Genomic DNA, 24,293 nt, shown 5'->3' on the forward strand with positions numbered 1-24,293 from the left:
TCTTCCTGTCCTTCAAGATGAAAGTGAGAGCTGCCTATGTAAAATAATGGAGGAATCCACAATTTTGGCATAGCAGTGATTGGGGAACAGCACATCTGCCAGGAAACAAGATTTGTCAGCAAAATTGAGAGAAATTAATATGTCCTTTCTCCCTCAGCTCTTAGTACCACTTGTGCCAGCTTGCTGTCTGTATGCTTCCATAATACAGTTCCACTGTAAACAGGAAAACTTTGTCTGGCAGGAACAATAGAAATGAGGGGCTAAAATAAGAAGGGCCAGTTCAAGAGGCAGCACTTTTCTCAACCTTGGCTCATGCTGAAAAGCTAAACAGAGCTGGGCCTGGTGAACGTTGGATGGGACACCACCAGGAAATCCCAAGGCTGCAAGCTAGATTGGGAAATCAGAAAAAGCATCCAAGGAGATGGTGACAAGGCCACCTTTGGGTGGCTGCCAAGAAAACTACAGACATGTCCAGGGATTCACCAGGAGCTGAACTCGGTTCCCGAGTTTTACCTTTTCACAGTGAAGTGTGGTCCCCATGCACGCTGCCTGGAGCAATCAGAATAAAAGAGGGCTAAAAATGCAGCAAATACCGTCATATAATACAGCCAACCATTATTCCCTATTGCAAGGTGGTCGGGCACCTGCTGAAAGAGAATGAGCTACGGCAGCAAGACATTTCCAGCCCCTTATAAACATCCAGCGCAGGACGGGCTAGCCTTCCCACGCAGATCAGATCAAATTGAAGGCAGAAATGTCCTGCTCCTGGAAGTCGATTTGCACTTGTTATGAGTAAGGCACTCCTCTTACCTCAACAGCATGACGTGAGTAATTTCTTTAGGAACTACGGTACTGTTTAAAGGCCAGCTGCCTTCGTACAGCTGGACCTGGGCAGCGCTGTCGCCCAACTCTGCAACATTTCCCGCTGTCTTCTCGGAAGCACGCTTACTTCCGGTCCCGGGATGCGGAAATTGGTGTCAGAATTAACCTTGAAGGGCGATTCTACTCTCGTAAGTCTACGATAACAGAGCCTACGGAAAAAGGGCGACGCTTGTCTACAGCTGTCAAACCAGCGAGGAAGGGGAGCAGCGCAAGGCATGCCGGGGTCGTGGAGGAGTGAACGGTGGTGGGAAGACTAGGAAGGAAGCGCGGGGAGGCGCCATGGCTGTGCTGCTTGAGACCACGCTGGGAGACTTAGTGATTGATTTGTACACGGAGGAGAGGCCGAGAGGTAGGAGCCGCTCTGGCAGTGCAGCAGCTACTGGGCGGGGAAGACTAACCCGTCCGGAGACTTGGGCAGTTGCAGAAAAATTCTGGTTCAGTGTAATTTCTCCAGCAGGGCTGCTGCGCTTGGACGAGCTAGCACAGCGCGTTGTGCAAAAAAAAAGGCTACATTTTTTGGACACCTCAGAGTCTGCGGTAGCCCAAAATACAGAGTAGGAGCGGCCCCAGAGATAGTGCTGCTCTCAGTCGGTGGGGCTCGGCGATGGGGAATAGGTTGCAGTTGATACTAGCTTTTCGCGTGGAATCCAAACATACCAATCTTGCATTGTGTCTCCAGAGAGGTCTTGGATTGATTGTGGAAAAGTCCTAGATTTTTTTTTTTTTAAAAAACTTAGGGTGGCTACATTTCTTTAATAACGTTATACTTATTTTGAAGATTATAGATCGGCTTCCCAGTTTTGGCAGCTTCTCAGTACTCCGGACTTGAATTTTTATCTGGAATTTAATAAAAAGCATTGGTTGGGGAAAAACAACAACTGCACACATTGAACAGATGTAATTTTTCCTCAGTCTCACTTTACTGTTGTTTCACAGTGAAACACAGCTAATTCCCACTTGCCAACTTGGCTTTATGAACTTGGCTAATGGGCTTCTCAGTTTCTTTTCTGAGGTGCAAAACAGAGCTTCCTCTGCCCAATTTCCACTGAACCTCCTACAGTATGTGACTTTTACAGCAGCTTGATTCCCATAGATTAAGCCACAAAACCCTTCCTCACCTCATAGATAGCAGGAAAAACTTCAGATTTAAACTTCTTACGCATCAGGATGCTATTAAACATAGAAACAAAACCTATTAAAAAAGGACTGAAAGGCATTGTCTCATGGTACTTTCTAACAAGCTTACATGTCTCCAGATTATTGCATCACTATATATTTTATCCTGTTTGTCACCGCCTCCCCTTTTTTTACCTTCCTCTGTACCTCCTGCTGTATTGAATTTAGATTGGAAACTAACTAGGACAGCAGTCTGCTTTTTTTTACTCTGTAAAGGGCAGTATGCATTGATGGCGCTATAATGAAGGTAAAAATATTAGAACACTGTGTTTAATATGAACAGAAGGCATGCTGTGCATTAACACAGATGTCCTTAAATGATTATGGAATGCATTGCTGGACTGAGATCCACATTAAGAAAAAAAATGGACTGCTGAGTTGAAATTAAGTCCTGCTTCTTCCAGTATTCTCTTTCTATTAAAAGACTTGATAAAAAAAATAGGTAATATTTTTCTGTCACTTTAATTGGGGCATTTATTCATGGCATGCCATTTGTTTCATGCAGCTTGCTGGGCATTCTTTAGTGAATTTGCATGAAAGAAGAGCTTGTTTCTTTTATTAGGCAAAGGGCACAGCCTGTTTCAGTTGTCTTTTTGTTTTTGTTTTTTTAGCTTGTTTAAATTTCCTGAAGCTTTGCAAGACCAAATATTACAATTACTGCCTTATACATAATATACAGGTAAGTATTTCTAATTTTTTTCCCTTTGCTTTTCCCTCATTTATAGGTCAATAATTTAAGTATGTATGTTGCATAGTAGATATGAGTTGGACTTTAATATATATACACACACACACACACACACACACATTAAATATCCTCTTTCTAGTCATGTGTATGTGTGCACGTTTTAATTCATTTCTTCATCTGTAAAACAGAAATAATAGTATAGTCTGCCTTATGCAATTATTGGCACACAGTGAAGATTCTTTCTACTATGGAGGGGATTATTTAAATGATGATAAATAATACGTTATATGTGTTCCACATTGTTTCAGAGAGATTTTATCATACAAACTGGAGATCCCCTGGGGACTGGCCGTGGAGGTGAATCCATATTTTGGTAAACATTATTTCATTTTGGTTTACATAATTGTCAGTAAACCTTTTTGGATGCAGCAGAATTTATTTCTTCTTGCACAGGCTTTCATTTGAGCTGCCTATTCAGTAATTATAGTTGGGACAAGAATAAATCGTGAACTTTGATAGTGGAAGTCTTCATGCAGTTGTCCAATCAGTTTGATCAATATGTGATCCAGGGTGGAATTTAAAGTGCTGGTTTTAACCTATAAAGCCTTAAATGGCTACTTAGAATGGCCTGCGTGATATGAACATTGGGGGAGCGGGGAGGGGATTAGTGGTTCTTCACTTCCTTGAAGTCAGGGGGACAAGGCCAGGGGGAACTGCCTCTGTTACAGTCGCTGTGATATGGAAGAGCCTTTCCCTGGAAGTTAGATTTGCTCCAACACTGTTGGCTTTCTAGAAGCAACTTAAGATGGAATTCTTTGTGAGGACTTTTTAAAACTAGACAAGATAACTGACGTAGTATGATTTTGTGTGGTATGTTGCTCTGGTTTTAGATTAACGTTAATTATTTGATTTTGGTTTTATATATGCACCAAGAAGATTTTTTAAGATTTTCGTGTACCGCTAGGAGTCTTATGATTTCAGTGATGTGAATAATAAATAAACAAATATGTAGTCTCCATTATATAACTGATTCTGATTCTGAAATTAAGTTAATCTGTATACTACTAAAACTCTCATTGTGTTTGTCTGTTTGTACCCTCAAGTTAGTCCAAATGGTGCATCAAGGTACCTAAAATCCACTAACTTAAAGAATGTGTAAAAAAAAAAAAATCCTGTACCCGTTACTCTTGTGGAATTGAAATTTCCACAATGTTCAGACCAGTTTTACTTGCAAAGCTGTGGCCATTGCAGCATCCTTGTGGTCACGTGATTGTGATATCCAGTGCTCCCTGCCAGCTTCCCACAAGCAAGTCAATGGGGAAGCTGGCAGGAAATTGGAAGTCACTCCTGCTCCCACTGCTTTTTTGACCGCCCATGGTCATTCTGCTTATCTGTTTAAGAAGTAAATATTGACTTATTATTGAAGTTCATTTGCCACTACAATTATTTTTCTATTTATAATTGATTTTAATAAAATTATTTTAAAAAGAAAGAAACGAATGAAGACAAAACTCCTAGTGTAGCAATATGGAAAGTGTTGTCTCTTTTTTGACTTTCCTAAAAGTTAATAAGCTAAAAACAGTATTCAGCTGCCTAAAGAAATGGAGATTCTGTTAAAACCTTTATAAAGTTAAATTTATGTATTTATTGATTTGATTTCTATAGCTGCCCATCTCAGCAAGTGACTCTGGGCGACTTACAACAATATTATATATGTTGTAATGTTATAAATGTTATATATGTTGTATTTACCTAAAAGGAAGAATAGGATTTTCCCCAATAATTTATCTTTAAAATGTGAGATCATCTTAAAGTTACTTAGAATACAGAAGTGGAACAAGATTAGGGGGTTTTTCTGTCTTAATTTCAGGGTTGTCTTCTTTTCAGACAAATGTAGTATACAGTATACTTCTAAGTTCTCAGCCTAGTAAGGATTGCAGTACCCTTCTTCACATGGATCTCATCAAACAAGGAAGTGCATAGATTGTGGAAACTAAATGGTGGCCATTTTTTTTTAGAAAAGTGTACACATGAAGGTAGGACCCCAAAGGTTCCATGTGTGAATCTTAAGAACTTCGAATCTGAACATCTGAATTTTAAGAATTTTGCCATTTTAGCTTCCTCCGTTATAGTGAATGGAGATGATTTAATAGATATGGGGTGGTCAACTGATAAAGGGCCATGCTCAGTGTGTTTTGAGGGGTCAAGGGCCACAGCATATGGAACCACATCACCCATATGAGTAGGATTGGAATTTTCCATTTTCCTGTTAAGGGGGGTATCTGGGCCTGTTTCTTTAAACGTTTGTGTGTGTGTGTTATCTACCTCAAAATTGTAGAGAAGGGTGCCATTAATTTTCTGCACTTTAAGCTGGTAAGTAGTTAGAAGCAACATATGGCCATAGAAAATAAAGTTGCTCCCTCCAGCTATAGATAACTTTTTTTTAATTATGTTTTTATTAAGCATCTTTTAAAGAAAAGGGGGGGGGTTAACAAACAAAAGAAGAAGAAAAAGGGGACAAAGTGAAATAAAACCCAGAATGTATAAACAGGAAACTTACAAGCATCATAGAATTAGGTTAAACTATTCAATATTTCATTAATTGGTTTTACCTGATAGAACATATTACATCATTTTGAAGACTACAGGTTGTTGTTAAAATCCAAGCACTATATAAATATCAACAGCAGTAGTCAGCACACAATAAACCATAAAATATGATTAACAGTTACAGTAAATCCTGTCCAAGCTATTGAAGTCTTATTCTGAATTAACAGATCCTATAGAGCTAGAATATTAAGACTTTATGTTAAGAGAAATCCTAATTTCAGATGTGGTGCAAGTCCATATATAGAATTATAGTCTAGAAATGGTTTCCAAATTGAATTAAATTCTATGCTACATTTACGTTTAATATGAAGTTACTTTAGAAATTAAGGCATACTCCTAGTTAATTAGCCATTCTTTTACAGAGGGAATTGCATATCCTTTCCAGTAGGATGTATAGTCTATCCTTGCAGCAGTTAGCATCTGCTAGTTCAGTATATTCTCTAGTTTAGTAATATTTAATAAGAAAAAAGCAGGTTGGAAAGGAAATTCAGCTTTTAGAATTAGTTTCATTGTGATAGAAATCATTTTCCAAAACTGTTGAGCTTTACAACATTGTCTCCAAATACAAAAAATGATCTGAGCTAGTCCTTACATTTCCAACAATCTTTAGAGAAGGAAGTCTATTTTAGCAATTAGCACCAGAGTGATGTACCAATGGTAAATCATACTAGTTTTCTCTAAGTAAATAATATAATTTTGATGTAAGTTTATTATTTTTCTTCCACTGGAATTCCCATTGTTTTACATCATTTATTGTATCTAGGTTCTGCATTCATTTAATCATACAGTCTTTAACTTGTTCAGTTTCTGAGTTGTATTTCACTAACAATATGCAAATAAGACCCAGCAAATGCTCTGAGTTTTGTGTTACAAGATTTTCAAATTTAATCAAGTATCTAAGTGTTCCCTCTTGCTTTTGCAGTTCCTTTCAGTTAACTTCAGTTAAATGACTAGAGGACCTTTCCCTGAGCTTTTTTAACTGACTGCCATTCTAGGGTAACTATAATTAAAATTTGAAATGGAATATATAGATATAAAACACCATGAACAATTATTGAATAGTTTTTATTCTAAAGGACCAAAATCCAGCCTGACCTGAAGGGAATCAATCTCTGTAACCCGATAGGTATTCCCCCAAGCCCCGCAAAGGAGAAATGTCTCTTTCATCTACTATACTTCCCTATCTATCCTTTCAGAGAATAATACATACAAATTGCCATTTCTTCAAATCCTTTTCTAGACAGAAGGAGCTCTTTTATTTGCTGGAGGCAATCCATTTCAGTGTGCCTCTAAAAAGCAAGCTTGTATTACTTAGCACAGATGTCAAGAAATGAGCTGAAAATCTTGTCCACAGTTATATAGAGACTTAAGCATTCTTATTTGCCACCCTATTTTTTTTCTGTCATGTGGATAGCATCTAAAAGTTGTGCAATTTTATCCTGGTTGGTAATCTGTTTGTATTTGTTTCAGCAAATTGTATGGTGATCAAGCTAGATTTTTTGAAACAGAGAAAGTGCCAAGAATTAAGCACAAGAAAAGGGGAACAGTGTCAATGGTAAACAATGGGAGTGATCAGCATGGATCTCAGGTATGTCCACAGACCTGGAAAAGTCATGTCAGCAGATTGCGATATGTGAAAGTTGAAAGTGTTCATAGGCACCACAGAGCACAGATGTGAGATTTTTTTAAAAAATGAAAATGTAAAAACCTAAATTAAGAAAATCTGTTTTTCTTCTGCAGTACTCACATACTATGTAACAAAGCCAGATGCTTTCATATCTTAAATGGCCTGTTACCAAACAAGAGTGTTCATAAACATGGAATTAGGCATAAAAACATTTTTGTCTGATAGCAGAGGCACAATTCATCTGACTTAAAGCAAGCAATTTGGCCATCAGCATTGAACTATAGCCAACATTATTCAGGTAGAATTCCACTCACACAGCAAGACTTTTCATCATTTTATTTCCATCCTTCTCTTCATCTGTTTGATTTGCTCTGGAGGGATCTCCAACTTTGTGGAACAAATTTAAACAGTTTGGAAGGAGAGCTGAGAGACAAACTTCATTCTTCTGGCGGATGGATCGCTTCTCCACTAGAATTCCACAATTGGGTGAAATATCATCCAAACTGAACTTCAGTTTATTCAACCATATCAACTACATAGATTCTAGATATGTTGTAAGACTGCATTGTTCATCTGGATTTGCTGAAAAGCATAGTGGAACTAGATGTCAGCATGGTTGGGAGTGACAAGTTAACCAAACTGGGCAATAGCACTGAATCTGGAGGAATTCTAATAATAATTCCTGTAGAGACTGGACAGTTGTCTCCCATATCACCTCAGAAATAATCTCCAGTAAAGACTGGAATCATCACAATGTGAAGCCTTCAGTCCATAAAATCACAGAAAGGTGGTGACACCAGAAGATTTTCTGATGGATGAGAGCAAAAACAGCTAATGTAGCAATAGGCTGAAATGAATATATGACGATTTCCACCAGTTTGTCAACTCCAATTTATTATTTCTCTGGTTTTTTATTTTTTAGTTTCTTATTACTACAGGAGAAAACTTAGATTATCTAAATGGTGTACATACGGTGTTTGGTGAAGTAACAGAAGGCATGGATGTATTGATGAAGATTAATGAGGCCTTTGTCGACAAGGATTTTGTTCCATATCAAGACATCAGGTTTTACTATCTTACTTCTACACTTGATAAAAATGCAAGGTGTAAGCAAAATCCTGCTGGATCAAACCAAAGCCTGCAAATTGTATTTTGCAGTTGTCTGTCAGATGTTTTTAGGAAACCCAAATCAAAGGCAGCTATAGTTTTTCCCAACTGTTATGCTACCCAGATTAAAGTTTTGATAGATCTGTTTGCCATGACTTCAAAGCTCTTTAAACAAGTGTTGTCACCATTTGCTGTCAAAGTGTATCCCATAAGTGAATTATGTGCTATGATGTAAAAAGGTTTCTTTTCTCTCTCCTGAACGTATTGCTATCACCTTTCATGTGTGACAATTAGTTCTTAACTATATTTGGGTAGTAGATGAGAACAATGATATGAACTAAATTTAAAAAGAAGTTGATACTGAAAGACAGTTGTTGAATCTCCTTTCAGCATAAGCCAGATGAATGCTTTCAGCTACATGTGTAAGAGAGAACTCTTGTACAGTAACATTATATGCATTCTCTGTCAGTGTAAGACTTGAAATAAACTTTAGCATGTAGGCTTTGTGCTCAGATAAATGAGTTTTGTTGTGGAGGTGTTTTTTGATGCAGCAGTGAATTAATCTGGTTCAAATTGTGAAATGGTACACTGAATTTAATCTTTAACTGAGTGTGTTTTCTATTTAGAATAAATCATACAGTGATCTTAGATGATCCATTTGATGATCCTCCTGGTTTGGCTATACCAGACCGTTCACCAGAGCCTACAAAAGAACAGTTGGATGTGAGTGTTGCTTTTAACTTGTGATATTGAGTGGAGAGTAGATCAAGAAATATGTTAATATTTCCCTAATCTGCCTGCTAATTCTGCAGATGTACAGAACTTTGTGGTTATGTTCTCATTGTGACCCAGAGTCAAGTATGACTTGAAAAAAAAAACTTTAGGAGACATACTGCTGAATAAAAACAACTGTGTTTTGAACCTGTGTCCTTTTCATTGGCAATAATACAAGTTCTCCAATCTCAATAGAACTTTAGTTTCAGCTTCAGATTGGGTCAGAAAAATATCAATGGCAACAGTTACAAGTATTCATTTCTAAGTACATGCAATTTTTTGGAATATTTGACTGCACACCATTATACCTGCAAAAGAATGAACAACATTAGAAGTGTAATTTATGTGTGTGCTTGCAGAGAAGGCACATCTTTGTCAATACAGACTGCTGATCTCTAGCCAGTGCATCTTCTGTGGGAAACCAGAAGGTACACTATCCATGCCATGTTATGGAACTATCATTAGTAGTGATGTGCGTAACTATGCTTCCAAAAAATTAATATAGCAATTACACAGGGGCACATACTAATTTATTTATTTATTCGATTTGTATAGCTGCCCATCTCAGCAAGTGATTTTGGGTGGCGAACAAAATTATCCCCGGCTGTCAGAAAAAGTAAGAAAAAAGGGAAGAATGAATTCCTGTAATTGTGTTCTGTAGAAGTGTGAGTTCAATAGCACATCTGGTTAGAGGTTTCTGTAAAGAGAAAAACAGCTTATCAGATAGAATCTCTCTCTTTAGTTATTTCCAATGTGCATTATTTTTGAGGAAATCTGTAACTCTACTAACTGGTTATGTACTTCTGAAAATATAGCATGAATGAAACTGAGCTTATACTTAGTATTGGACTGAATTAAAGTTTGTTTGTTTGTTTATCAATCAAATTTGTCATCTCCCATCTCCTCCGACCGGAGAGACTCTGGGCGGTTTACAATACAGAATAAATATACAATAAAATTCGAATAAAATCCCATTAAAACTAAAACTAAAACAGAAAGTTCTATTTATATAATGTTTCTGAAGAGCATCTGGATGTCTAGCTGCCTGCCCTTTCAAGTAAACTGCTTTGCGCTCTTACAATAAAGTAGTTTTTATGACAAAGTTGGTACTTACTTTTAGCTTTAGCTGTTAATATCACTATAAAGTTTAGGATATATTCTAAATTGTATTAAATAGCTGTCTGTCTCTATTTGTGTTTATGTAAGATAGAGTGGGAGGATAGGAGCTGATGAAGAAATCGATGACTTCAAAGGCAGGTCTGTGGATGAAATGGAAGAAATTCTGGCAGAGAAAGAGGCAAAAACACAGGCTATTCTCTTGGAAATGGTAAATATATCTGATCTGATTCTTCAACTTCAGATATGCAGGTGCTTAGCTTTATGTAAATAGAAATAATACCATTGCTACATTAAGTCTGGTATGCTCTATGCTCTTTGGCAAATTTTGCCTCTTAAATATAAAACTTGTTTTAAAATGAAATCTAAAGTATTTTAACTGCTATATGATAAATATGATTAAAGCAATCCATATGCAGAAGCACTCTCCTGTTAAAGAACTGGAAATGCAAATTAAATGTGCACCTGAGCTTGTATTTTAGTTTCAAAGGTATTGTACTAAACTTATGTAAGCATTTGTCAAAGTGTAGTTACAGACAGATCTGGCTTGTGGTCAGCAACTCATTTGATGTGAAGCTTCCTCCTAGATGGGAGTAAGTTGTAAACTAAATTCCAATTCATTCCCTGAGGGAAGGGCTGGTGGCAAGTCCCAGGCCTTGGTCACTACTTCCTCCATTCTTCTCTTGTCTCTAGGGTGACAAATATGTAGAGCCAGATTTTATGTAAAAGTACCCAGCATGTAATAACAACTTTTACTATTTTACCACAAAAGCTTTAGTCATCCCTACTCACTGTAAGACATGAATAAAGATTGTTTAAGATCATCTAATCTCTTGAGCTTTTTTTTTCACTGAAATGTATGAATCAGCTGTATTAAAAACAATTTAAATTGATAAATCTCTTTAATGTTTTTTCTGTGATGGCTAGTAAAAGTAAGTATATGATCATTGGTAAGTCAGGTTACCACTTGACACTGTAATTAGTGCTTTTGAATCAGTCCTTAATCTTTATAGCATCTTAGAAGTCACAAATGGGGAAAAAAAAAGATTAATCTTGCCTTCTTCACAAATTGCTAATTCGGTGATAGCTCAGGAGCATACTGCTTTCAAGAAGACTATAATCTTTTAGGCACCTCAGCAGTGAGAGGTCACAAAACTGAAAGGTCTACCTTTTGCATCCTTAAGGCTACAAAATAATCATGCACATGTTCTCACCATCCTAAAAAGGAGTCATTTTGGTACAAATGTGTATCAAGTTCATAAGGGTGAATTGTGGGAGTGTTGGAATAAAGTAATCCATCTTGTTTTGTCCTTCAGGTTGGAGACTTACCTGATGCAGATATCAAACCACCTGAAAATGTTCTTTTTGTCTGCAAACTTAATCCTGTGACAACTGATGAAGACCTTGAAATCATATTTTCCCGATTTGGTCCAATAAAAAGGTAAGTGTTGAACATTTGCAAAGACTACATTAGCAGACCTTTTTAAAAAGTGCAAAATGTACTTCTTGCTAATAAACTATTGTACAAAGAGCATCTTTTAGTCTTGTTGACCTAGCAAGAGACTTTATTTAGATAGTTACTTATTTCCTTTTTATTGGTAGAAATACCTGTCAGACCTTTGGTGACTGCCTAAACTGAAAGTGGTTTTTCCCAAGCAAGAATCTCACAAAGTTCCCTTTAGCAGGCTTTAGAAAGATGAAAGCAGTAGTGATAGCGGAAGTTCAGCATGTGAACTGTTTTCAATTTCAAATCAATATATTTATGTGTATCTTAGGGTAGGGACTTTGAGTCTTTTACTCACAGTATTATCATGCACCCGGGAGGAGGCAGATCTCTTTTCTGCTAAAGGGAGAGCTGTGAATTATCAACAATGGCTGCTTGAATCCTTAGTCTGAGAACCAACTATTACAATGGCATTTATTAAGCATTAGGAAAAAAAAACTACTGTAGAATATTCCAGCACTTTTTCCCTTCTGATTTATTGTAATATATGTGTGTCTATTCTCTTCAGTTTTTAAGTGGCTTTTTTGTATCCTAAATCAATGTTCTAAATTAGTGCAGTTATTTATTTATTTATTTGATTGATTGATTGATTTCTATAGCCGCCCATCTCAGCGAGTGACTCTGGGCGGCTTACAAAAATAAAACCATAAAACAATTACAATTAAAACAGTTAAAATATAAAATAAATACAAAATAAATATACATGAGCAATGCATGGATATTAATACAGCCATTTCAGTGCAAGTACTAATCTGGAAATCTTTTAAAACTTAGTGTACTATCTGTTTAGTATGTTCAGGATGAACCCAGTGATCTTCACTGACCCCATTAACTTGGATTAAATTAGAATTTGCCCTAACCTGAACTCATGTATGCGTCTAAAGGTAGCTCTAGAGGATAGAAGATGAGAAGCAAGACTTCCATCTGCAGTTCTACTAACCTCACACGTTCTTGTCAAATCTTAAGTGCCTCCACATTCATACTGCATCTTCTGATGCCATAGTGGCTTACAAGGACCTGCACAGACCGACTGCTGTGGAGGCTGTGGGGTGATTTCCATGGCTTTTTAAAAAAAAAAATCTTAACACTGTCATACAATTGCTATTTGGGTGGTTTCCTGAACAAATTGTGTCGATTTTTCAGTTGTGAAGTGATTCGAGATTGGAAGACTGGTGAATCTCTCTGCTATGCCTTCATTGAGTTTGAGAAGGTATGTGGCTGTATGTATATGTTGTTTAGCTGTATGAGAAGATTGTGTTGTTACCAAACTGAATTCTTTATGTACAACTTCACTAAAGAGCAGTTAACATTCAAAACATCTCAGCTGCAGGCATTAGGGAAAGAAATTCCTGCTTAGTCTGCATACCAGTTCCCTATCTGATGTATTTCTAGGTTCACTAATTTACATCTGGGGACCACTTATAATAATAATAATTATTATTATTATTACTACCTTTTCATTTTATTCTTTTTAAATGAAGTGCAATGAGGTACAATAGGGAACATGCTCAAGTGGTGAGCACCAAGAACATGATGGTGCCAAACATCCCTTGGAAACTAACATCTCTTGGTAACTAGCAAAAAACTAAAACAAAAAATTGGGCTCTTCACATCTTCTCAAATGTACCTAACAAATTATTAGATGGGAGGATTCCCTCTCTTTTACCATTATGTACAAAAATAAAGTGGCCTCTGAAAATCAATACATGGATGTGTTTGAAACGTTCTGGGATCCCTTGGTTTGCAGGCAGGTTTTATTTGCATAACCTGGCTACCTATAGTTAATCTAACTGTTGTTCACTGTTACCTACTTCTCATTAACAATTAATTAACCACATGGACCAAGTTCACATAACATGCTAATTTAAAATGTAGTTGATTAGTTTGTGCCTCAGTCTGTCATGTGAATACAGCCACAGACTGGTATTCTGCAGAAGCAATTGTGATTCCATTTTTGTAACAACTCCTTGTAAAACCCTGAAACTTCTAGTGCCTTAATGCTGGACTTCTATATTAAAGTCAGATTCTGCTTGACAACACGGCATTGGCATTGTGCATTCTAAGCTGTCTCTGCAGGGGAGGCAGTATTAATGCTGTCAGAATTTTTATGGTAATATTACTTTTTCCACTTCTAGGATGGCATCCAAGAGTGGTTGTAAAATTTTCTAAATTTAATTCTACTTTTTGTTGAAACGTATACCAGGAAGAAGATTGTGAGAAAGCTTACTTTAAGATGGATAATGTCTTAATAGATGACAGGCGAATACATGTTGATTTTAGCCAATCTGTTGCAAAGGTTAAATGGAAAGGAAAAGGTAACGAAATGTATGACTTATTTCTATTGATTCCTCCCATTGTAAATTCCTTATATGATAGGCATTATCAAATCTGCTTTGGGAGAGACACAGGAATTCATTTTTAATGAAATTATTTGTCAGATTTAGATCTGTTGACCAGGAAATATCTTCAGATACGATCCCTTCTCCCTTCTTTATAAAGGCACATATCCTACTTTTCAATCTTGTAATTCTGCAGATGGGAAATTCTATTTGCCTAATAGATGCATGTGGGTATGGTGAGTTTTTGGCTGTGGGGATGGCTTGATCAGTACTATGAGGATTAATGCTGTAGCTGGTAGACTGGCATGGAGTAGCTCAGACTCTTTGAACTTGATCAGAGTATGCATGTCTCTCTTATTAGAACTGGCATTAATTTTTGCTGAAGAGTGACATTTGAGAAAGCTTTCCTTTGTGAACCAGACTATCTCTACTCTGCTTATCATAAAAATTGTCACAAAGTATTTGTTTAGATTTCTGCAGGGGGTCTAACCACAGGCACATCTCAGAGCCCTTAACTATTTCTGAAATATTTCTGCTGGAGCCCATCTCATTAGTATCTCCCCTGAATTAGTTTATTTTGCACAGCAGTAGTTAACAGCTATTTTTATACAGTCCTGCATTCAAAATTAATGTCAGCTTATCTCTCTTTTTATAAACAGGTGGGAAGTATACCAAGGAGGATTTCAAAGAATATGAAAAAGATCACAGCAAAACCTCTAAATTAAGTCTGAAGGAGAAAGTAAAGCCCAAGCAAGAGTATCCTGAGCAGTTATATCATTGTATAAAGTATTAATAGTTGTTTTAAAAGCAGTGTCATGCTGGTCTGTTGTGGGTTGGTAGATGGATATTTTTGACTTCCCAGTCCAGGGCTGTTAGAGTGGGACTGGCCCAAAGTCACCCAGCTGGATTCCATGGCGAAGGGAGGACTAGCCTAGAACTTGATCTCCCTGCTCCTAGTCCAGCACCTTAACCATTACACCATTCTGTCTTCAGATAAGTAGAAAGATAGATAGAACAATAACATCTATTATATTTAATATGTATATGAAACTATTCAGAACAGATGGAATATACTTCTATGGGTAGTCCTCACTTAACAACCACAATTGGGACTGGAATTTCGGTTGCTAAGCAAAGCGATCATTAAGCAAATCTAACCCAAATTTACGACCTTTTTGCGGTGGTCATTAAGTGAATCACTGTGGGCATTAAGCGAACCACATGGTCAGTAAGTGAATCATGCAGTTCCCCATTGATTTTGCTTGCCAGAAGCTGGCCAGGAAGGTTGAAAATGGCAATTACGTGACCAAAGGACACTGCGATGGTCATAAATGCGAACTAGTTGCCAAGCACCCAAATCGTGATTACGTGACCGGGGGATGCTGCGATGGCCATGTGAGGACCGACTATAAGTTGGTTTTTCCAGCACTGTCCTAAGCCTGAACTATCACTAAATGAATGGTTGTTAAGTGAGGGCTACCTGTCCTTTATACAGTAATATTAAAATATTTTTAGAGATTGCTAAATACCCCTAGATCTGATATGCTGAATATTGTATTAGTGGATAGGTTTGCGTTAGCAATATCTAATTTCAAAACTTACTTTCTTGGGGCTATTATGTAAACTCTCTTATGTAATTTTCATACATGTAATATTTAGTGAAGAGCCAAGCTGAATTTAGGAAATGAAATGTTCACTGGCAAGTACTTTTTTTTCTCTTTTTCCTAAGTGTCTCTAACTGAACAAACTCAGTTGAATGCCTATTTAGGCTATAATTTTGTGATGTAGGAAATAAGCAGTGTCACTCTCTAACTGCAGTCAAAAACAAGCGTTTAACGGTTGGAAAAATGTTTCCATACGGTGGGGTTCTTTGCTACAGTTCCTCCTAGTTAAATTTCAATTTTCTTGTGAATTTGGGAGATCATATATTAAGTGTCTCTCTCAGAGTTCCATTTTTCAAAGGCCTAATGTTGTTTACATGGACAGTTTTGCTTTACATTCTGGCTGGATCATGCAAGAAAGTTGACTGTTAAAGCTGTGAAGTGAAGGGCTACCATCAGTTCACCATGCAGACATCTTTCAGCAACTACAAAATTATGTCTTAGAACAGTTACAAAATAGAAAATCTGGGATTAATTCTCATGGAAACATGTAAGACTGGATGATTAAAACTTTTTCCATTCAGAATTGTGTTTAAAAGCTTGGCAAAAATTACCACGAAGAAATACTGGAATGGTTTGCTATTGATTCATGTATATCTGCCAGTGCTGCCAGATTATTTCCTTGCACTTTACTGGCCAACCTGCTCAAATACACTGCCTATATTTATGGATTTTCTCTCCTTCCCAGCCCCCATTGCCTTCTGGCAGCCCTGTTGATCACGCTTTCCTTAACAGATATCTGAAGCTCCAAATATGACCTCGTGCTGGAGAATGAAGAGGAGGAAGCCAGACCCAGCCACCGGCATGACGATAGAAAGAGGAGACATCATCACTCAGACGACACTGATGAGGATGAGAAGAGAAGCAAAAAATCTAAGGTATCAAATGCTTGTCCTTTTATTGTGATGGTATATTGAAATGGTTTGTTCCTCTGAAAAGTAAACAGGTCTAGTGGAGTAAATGTTTTACCTGCCTGCTTTAAGAATGTCCATTCTTTTCTATTCTACTCCAGTATTATCCTGTTTGCGGCCTTGCATCAATGAAAAGTTTACTCCCTATTTTCCCATTTTCAAATACAGAACTTGCACATCGTTGACCACTTTTTTGGGCTTCCCCACCCCACTGGAAATCCCATTACCTTTGCAGAAGTTAACTCTGTAGAAAAGCTAAATTAAATATGACTGCACCAAAAGACAGGAAATGCAACTTTGCCGATAGATAGGAAAAAGCTGGTCTTGAGCTAAGAATCTGACTCAAGCCACCTTTTTGAAAAGTACTTGTGATCTATTAGCTTCTGTGTGTGGTTTTTTTTATGATGCAGAAAAAATGTTCTTTGTTACTATCAAAAATTAATCTCATCCCCTCCCCCCACAACAGCTAGGAAGAGATTAGAGATTCTTACTGTTGCTTAGCTGCAAATTCCGAGTAATGGTTTGCAACACAGTGATGGCACAGCTGCTAAATGATAACTGCAATGTAAAAAAAACTTTTGTCCTAACTACCAGGAAACACACTGAGACAATGAACTGGTCTCTAATATTTATTACTAGTACTTAACAAGAATCCTAACAAACTGAAGAAGCGTGGGAAAAACCCAGACATATAACCCCCAAGGGTTAAGGCGGTCCCGATCTGTGTCTCTCTGAATGGCTGAACAGTTCCTCAGTGCTACGCATGCGCTTGACAGTCTGGATGGGAGCCCCCTGCTCGCCATCCTTACTCATGACAACTTTGCTGAGCTAGTTACTTTCAGAAATGTAAGGGGAATAAAAGGAAGAGCCATCTCCCACATGCTTTGTTTTCCATATTCCTAAAACAAGCCACTTACTCCTCTGGCCTGCACTTTTGCACTGCTGTTTTCTCTTTGGAGGCAGCTTCTGCATTGTCCTCACCAGATTCACTGCTAAATCGTAGTTATTTGCCTGCTTTCATACTCTTTGCATGCTCTGTTCCCTTAATATGCCCTATTTCTCTCCCCATCCTGCTGCTTTCATGCTCTGTTTCTGATACTGGCTTAAAGTAGTTCTCTTGCTACCTGCTTAATTATTCATTTGCAGATAAGGGGAAACCTTGGTGTTCTCTCCAACATGGAGTCCATCAGTTGTCTGTTCTTGGCCAAGTATTCCCTGGGCATCCTAAGTAATTCATCTAATTCCAGGGTTTTCAGAACTACTGATATGCTGATTATGATCAACTCTCTCTCTTCACCCTTGAACTTAGCCCTTTCATCCAGTCCTGTCTCTCTAGTTGCCTGATGGTTATTTTCTGCTTGGATGTTTTTAGCTGAGATTTGATTTCCCTCTCATAGCAGATAGTCTTTTCCTGGTGAATTATAAACCGTAAGCTCCTTGAAACCGGAACCTGTTGACTTAATATTGTTCTAAAGTGCTGTCTGTGTCAAAAACCCTCAATAACTGGATTACCTTTAATAATGAAGGAAAGAAAAGGCTATTTTAGAAAACCTCTTCTGCTAGTAAATTGGCATGACTAAATTAGTTGCCTAGAGTAGATTGAAATTATGGGTTGCAACTTTTCTGAGGAGCAGTAATTTAAGAGAAAATTGGCATAAAATGTTTTACAGATGTTACATAACTGTTACTAATCACAAAAATAGGTAAATCATGCAACAAATAATGCTGGAAATGTTGTGTAAAGAAGGAACATTTTATTGTATGTGGTTGTTGTTTGAAAAAAAAAAGATGTACTGGAAAGAAAGACACATTATTCCAAAAATTTTAAAACAAAGTTTGAATTGAAACCTCAGGATTTTTTTTTCTTTTCTTACTAGGAATTGCCCCAGAACACGTTAAAAAAAATTCAATTTATTAAGATGTATGCTGATGGTCACAAGGACAAATCTGGCTCAACACTGGAAAAGCAACACTTTACTAATGATACCAGACTTGGAAAAAACACTTGGGGGAATACACAGCAATAGCAAAATTAAGAGTATATTTATAACAGAAGCTTGAACAAATTTAAGCAGGAATGGTTTCCTGTATATTTATTGATATTTTATCATTTCATCCATTCCTTTTTTATTTTCTGCTCTCTGTGGATATTTTTTCTGTTTCAATAAATATATAAATATATAAACTGGGAAAAAATACTTTTGAGATAGTGATACAGAGAGCAGACATATGGGATCATACCCTTGCAGGTCATCAGAGCTGCTGCACTGGACCAGCAGAGTTAAATCAGGAAGAGAAAAGCTTAGCTGAAAATCAAATCAGATACCTTTCCCAAGGAGTGTTGTAACTCAGGTCATTAAACCATGTGATTCACAAACATAGCATTCCTTAAACTTTTATAAACAGCCTTTGCAACTCTTTGTTTCACTTTAGTTTGGGGTTTTTTTTTTAATCTCCAGAGGTATCTTGATTTAACAATTTTGTATAGGATGTTTCCCACTTACTGTAATAGTATGGTCAGTAGTCTCAATACTTTGTGAAATATGGGAACATAGGAATCTGAACTTTGCAATCTTTGCCTTCATGTTCTTCTCCACCCCAACAGAATCCAGTTTGCAAACAAAAGTGAAATGTCTGATATTGACTAAGAGAAATAAAGTGGAATAGTTACTAAGAGTTTAAATTTCCTCAGTTGGTTCCTCCCAAGTTGCATAGGTAAACACACATTCAAGCAGGAGGATATTCTGTTCTTTCCTTCCTTCCCCTGCCTTGATCTTCTCCAGAACAGATGGGGGTGGGAGGGAATATACAAGTAGCACCAAGAGAAGGGGTACCACAGGGCTATTAGGCTTGTTTCCAGAGTATATGATATAGTTTTATGACACATCAAGGTTCAAACCTGATGATTATTTTTAAGTAATTACAGGTTTACTAATCTTGGTAGCATCTGGACATGAGTGCAGGGCAAAGCAACTTTCTCTCCAGATACCTTGGATAATAGTATTTGCTGCCCACACCAGCATGGCTTGTGGCCAGGAATTATGGGTGTTACAACCTAAAATAAAATCAAGGGACTAGATTGCCTATCCCTAGAATATAACATTTTACATAGAGGTATAAGTGAGGGAATAAGAATAGAGTCAACAAAATAAAGTCATGATTATGTAAGGTAGTAGAAGGTATTGTGAAGGCAACAGTTGAGTACCTCTTCTTATTCCCTCACCTCAGGTGTGTTAGATGAAGTACCCAGCGAAAGTTGCAGAATGCTGACAGGGTATGAGAGCTCTGAGTAAGAAGTTAAGCAGAAAACTTTCTGAAAAACAAGTGGCATAAAAATATAGGTGGTTTTCAGTTTCTTTAGTTTATATGTAGTATTACATGCCCACGTAAGTACTTGTGTGATGGTTTTTTTATATATTTGTGCTGAATAGATCTCTTCTTCCATATTCTGATTGTTGATTTCATGGTGATTGGTTGGTCTTTTAAATTTTCTATTATGTTTCTTTGACACAGGACTAATATTGTTATTTCAGTTTAGGTAGCTGATTTTCATTTCTGTCATATGTTGAAAGCAGAACTTCTAAGAAATTATTCAGTGTCTTGTGTATTTTTGTTTGTTGTTTAGTAGTAATAACTCCTCTTCCAAGAAATCTGTTTTCACGGTTCTTTATTTTTTGGTGTTTAAAAAAATTAGGGTACTTTACAGGTTTGTGTAAAATGTCTTTCCTTCCATCAGTCACATGAATGGCAATAGTAAAATCCTAAGCCTGCCTCAAAAGGGGAAACCATTCACACACAATATTAGATGAATGGCTTCATGCCGATAGTGATGCACCCATTCACAAAAGAAATGGATCACGTGTAAAAGGATGCTTCTTTGTATTTAGCTGCTGCTTTATTTGTCTTCAATGGGACAAGATGTAGGACAGGATGATTTTCCTCCTCCCTTGTTAGGGATATTTAGGAAGAATGACATGCTCCTCTTCTGGGGATCTGAGGCATCTCACCTTGTTCCTTTATCAACAGTGCTTGAAAGGGTGTGTGTGTGTGTGTGTGTGTGTGTGTGTGAGAAAATAGGCTAGATGGCAGAGCGAGCGTTGCAAAGCAGGCTCTACCCCTTTTTAATGTGTGTCCATGGGCACGTTCAAAAGAAGTGGAGCTTGCTTCAGGTGCTTCAGCTACCATCCTGCTGATTTTGACACACAGATACGCATGCGCACATGAATGCAGCTGCCCCTTATCTTCTCCTGTCGGGAGAGCTGGCTGCTGCTGCTGCATCCAAGAGGCATCTCTGTAAGCCACCCAGAGTTGTGTACGAGATGGGCGGCAGAGAAATTTGATTGATTGATTGATTGATTGATTGATAAATCTCATAGTTAATTTTCTCTGGAGGTACTCAAAAACATCTGTGACTGACTCCAAGATTGAAAATCACTGGCTTAATTTCATCAATTAAATAGAGACTGATTTCTAGCAACGACTGTTACCTGTTTTAAGTCAGCAATCATAAATTAGGTACATTAACTAATACTTTAAACCAGACTTTCTCAACCTTTTGACCCTGGAGGAACCCTTGAAATATTTTTCAGGCCTTGGGGAACCCCTGCACATTCAGGCTCAAATATAGGCCAGAAGTTACAAAATTATTGTATTAGTTTCATGGGTAGGCCTGTATACATGCATTAACAGTGTTCTTAAACTAAAAGTAAAGAATGAAACTTACCTCTTTAATGTGAAGTTGCCCGAATTTGCAATAAGTTTTTAAATAAATCATGATCTCCCAGGGAACCCCTAGTGACCTCTTGCAGAACCCTAGGGTGCCGCCGAACCCTGGCTGAGAAACCCTGAGCTAGGATAACATGAAAATAAGGCAGAATTTGAAAGCCGTTCGTGGTCTACCTGCTACTCTTCTCTACCCTCCTGATCCTTCCACTGTCTGTACAACATGCAAATAACTGCCTTTTCATCGTTCTTCTACCAGGAACCTAACCGAAGGCACAGAGAAGAATGTAGTAGGGAGAAAAGAAAAAGTGACAAGCGAGAGAGATGCCGGAGCCATTCTCGGGAGAGAGAAAGCCACCACAAAAAGTCTAAAGACAAGCATCCCGAGGAAGCCTGGGAAAGAGAGCTGCATGAAGAGAAAAAGTCAGGCAGGAACCCCAAGAAGTCCAAAGATAAGGAAAAGTCCAAATATAAATGAAAGTGGATTAATGGAAAGCAGCCGTTCCCCAGCATTTATCCGCCATTAGAAACTGCTGCAGTGCCTCCCCTTCCCGGACGTCTTCAACCTCCCTCTCTGACTCTGCGCCGTGGAGTTCTGTGGGAGGATGTCTTTATTGGGTGGATTCTGCTGCTGTCTTTGTTGTGTTTGGAAGTTGCAGATTGTGGACATCAGAGGAATTCATGCTACAGAAGAGTAGCAAGGAATCTGCAGCATTTTGGGTTATTACTCATAGCAATTTACTGTTGCTACCGCCAGAAGGGAATTCTAAATCACTTTTAATATTCTAAGAGGAATATTGAGGACATTATTCAAGACAGGATGAGTTTACTTCCCTTTTTCTTAAAGGAAACTATTGATGAGTGAAGAGTGTACTATTACATGAGATAAGGGAGATCTGTGTTTGTCTCACAAACTTGTTGCCAGCTGAGGCTTCCTGTTGTATCTATACAAATAAATAGTATGATGCATAGTTCGTCACATGCACTCACATGTGCCGATAGTACTTCTAAGAGTTCATCTCATGGAAGTGGCTCTCAGTACCTTTCCTTTCAGAGAGGAAATGAGAGGCATCACTTCGCACTGTAGCAGTATACTATAGGGATACATCTGGATTATCACAAAAGAGATCCCCATTTTGTAGTGGCTGCAATATCTCCATGCACATGTTTAGTTTCACTGCCATTTAATACAGCAACATTCACCTAGTCCAGCAAACGTGTAAGTAGAGTTTATGTCAATTAGGAAGGTATAGCAAAGGTTTTATACTGGGATTTAGTTTTTAAAATTCAGCACTGTTTGCTAATGTAAAATTACACGTTCTTAATGTAGAAGCTATCAGCCCCCATCCCCACATACGTATGTGGTAGGTTTTTTACTTGTTCTAAGCACATTCATTTTATGAAAGCAATTTATAATATTATGCCAATGAGAAAGCGATAGATTACTTGTTCTGGAAAACACAACTATTTGTTGCTATAAGCAAACAGTATCAGCAAAAAAGAACATGCTTGTTAAACTATAGCTACAGGTATAAACTGCAACAGGGTAATTTTTTCTGTCTCTAGTTTTTTTTTTAACTAGACCCTTTTATTAGCTATTATGTTTTAAAAAAAAAGTAATTTGTAAATGACTGTTAGATTTTCTCCCTTAAAGCATTCTTCACAAATGCATGTCATCATCTGTGGACTATTTGTTCATATTAAACCATGCAGTGAAAGAACAATTCAATTGTGTTAGCATCACAGTAATGATTCTAAACCAGAATGGGCAAATCAGATGTACATGTAGCCACTAGTAGATCCCTAGCAAATTGTAGTTGTTTAGTGTGAAAGAAAAGGAAAAGTATTCTTTGTATGGTGAGTAATCCTTAATTGTATTAATTGTAAGACTAGTATATTTTGTCCCATTCCCTCCTAATTGCTGCCCTACCATGCTTCTCAAGAACAGTCCACAGCCTGAAAAAGGCTTGCACCTCTGTTTCAAATCTGACTGAAATCCTCACCTAGTTATCCATGATCTGACTGCAACTGGATGGCTTTAAGATTCCAAGTTAACCATGTTTGCAGGAAATTGTAGGAAATTTTCTCTGGGAAGCTAAAAGACAAGAAATAAATATTATAAACTTGCAGGTTTTCTTAGAATAATATACATTTTAGAACTGTGTCAAACTCTTCTGAAAGCTTTTATCTTCCCCATTCTTTGCTAAACAGTTTAAGCCGTGTGCTAAAATAGGAGCAGTAAAAAGGCACCTGGGCCATTTCCTTACGTGCTTCTCATGGCAATTCCATCAAGGCCAATGCAGTGAGAGGGGGAGCAATCACAATGCAGCAAAAAGCAGGAGAGAGAACAAAACCCATTTGTTGATAAGATTAATTGGTGCAAACAAATGTTCTAATGGAGCTAACACACTGGTGTTTATGATTTTGACTTCTCACATGGCAATGACCTTTGCATTGTAATGCTGCTTGCCCTTCCTCGTTTGCTAAATCAAAGTCTGAAGTGTTAAAAGGAGTTGCCCATTAAGGAAGTAGAAATGTTTCCACGAAATGAGTTATAATCTGTACATTGTACTTCGTCAAAATCAATAACAGTGTGCCTTAAAAAATAGGCTGAACTTCCTTGAGAATTGCAAGCGCACTGTAGCCTTTTGCATCTCCTTATGGATACAGCAAAGGCACAGCCAGCCGAGCCTTTCTGGTCTCTTGAGCAAAGGCACTACGCTTTCTGTGAGTATGGACCATTTGCTTTTAACCTAGTTCTGCAAAAGCATTCAGTGTGGGAGAGAAAGCAGGACCGAATTGGAGCCAAGCAGCATCTTTAAGTATTTATTTAACGTTTAGTAGTATGCTTGTATCCTGCCCTGAGAAGGCACCCGAGTACAACCAAGGAACTGGCATAGATGCCCTCTACTTGGGATGTAGGGAGAGAGCAGTCTCCCAGGGCAGAGTTGTCTCTGCAGCCTTGAAGGAAATCAAACAGAGGTGGGCACAAAATGGAAAACACCTTTTTTCTTGAATCTGATACAAACCATTGTGTTCCTGACTTCTCAACCATTTTAGTTCAGCCATGGTTCAGCAAAAACAACCCAGAACACTTTGGTCAGAAACAAAATCTGGAGGGCACCCAGACTGATTTTAGAAGTTAAGATTGGTGCTCATTGCCCTCTCTCTTCCCT

At 37.7% G+C, this 24,293-nt stretch overlaps 1 protein-coding gene across 1 annotated transcript; it reads left to right on the top strand.

The window, feature by feature from the left end:
* The first annotated feature begins 1,091 nt into the window (after positions 1 to 1,091).
* PPIL4 (peptidylprolyl isomerase like 4) lies at positions 1,092 to 22,841 on the top strand. The gene is made up of 13 exons (XM_063308748.1): positions 1,092 to 1,231; positions 2,670 to 2,737; positions 3,055 to 3,119; positions 6,827 to 6,944; positions 7,906 to 8,048; positions 8,717 to 8,813; positions 10,075 to 10,191; positions 11,297 to 11,421; positions 12,628 to 12,694; positions 13,688 to 13,799; positions 14,483 to 14,579; positions 16,230 to 16,362; positions 21,377 to 22,841. Exons 1-13 carry the CDS (start codon positions 1,162 to 1,164, stop codon positions 21,593 to 21,595), a joined length of 1,431 nt encoding a protein of 476 aa, XP_063164818.1. The 5' UTR covers positions 1,092 to 1,161; the 3' UTR covers positions 21,596 to 22,841.
* Positions 22,842 to 24,293: the final 1,452 nt, after the last annotated feature.

The sequence above is a fragment of the Candoia aspera genome, chromosome 1 (assembly GCF_035149785.1).
Source record: "Candoia aspera isolate rCanAsp1 chromosome 1, rCanAsp1.hap2, whole genome shotgun sequence".
In the NCBI taxonomy this organism is placed as follows: domain Eukaryota; kingdom Metazoa; phylum Chordata; class Lepidosauria; order Squamata; family Boidae; genus Candoia; species Candoia aspera.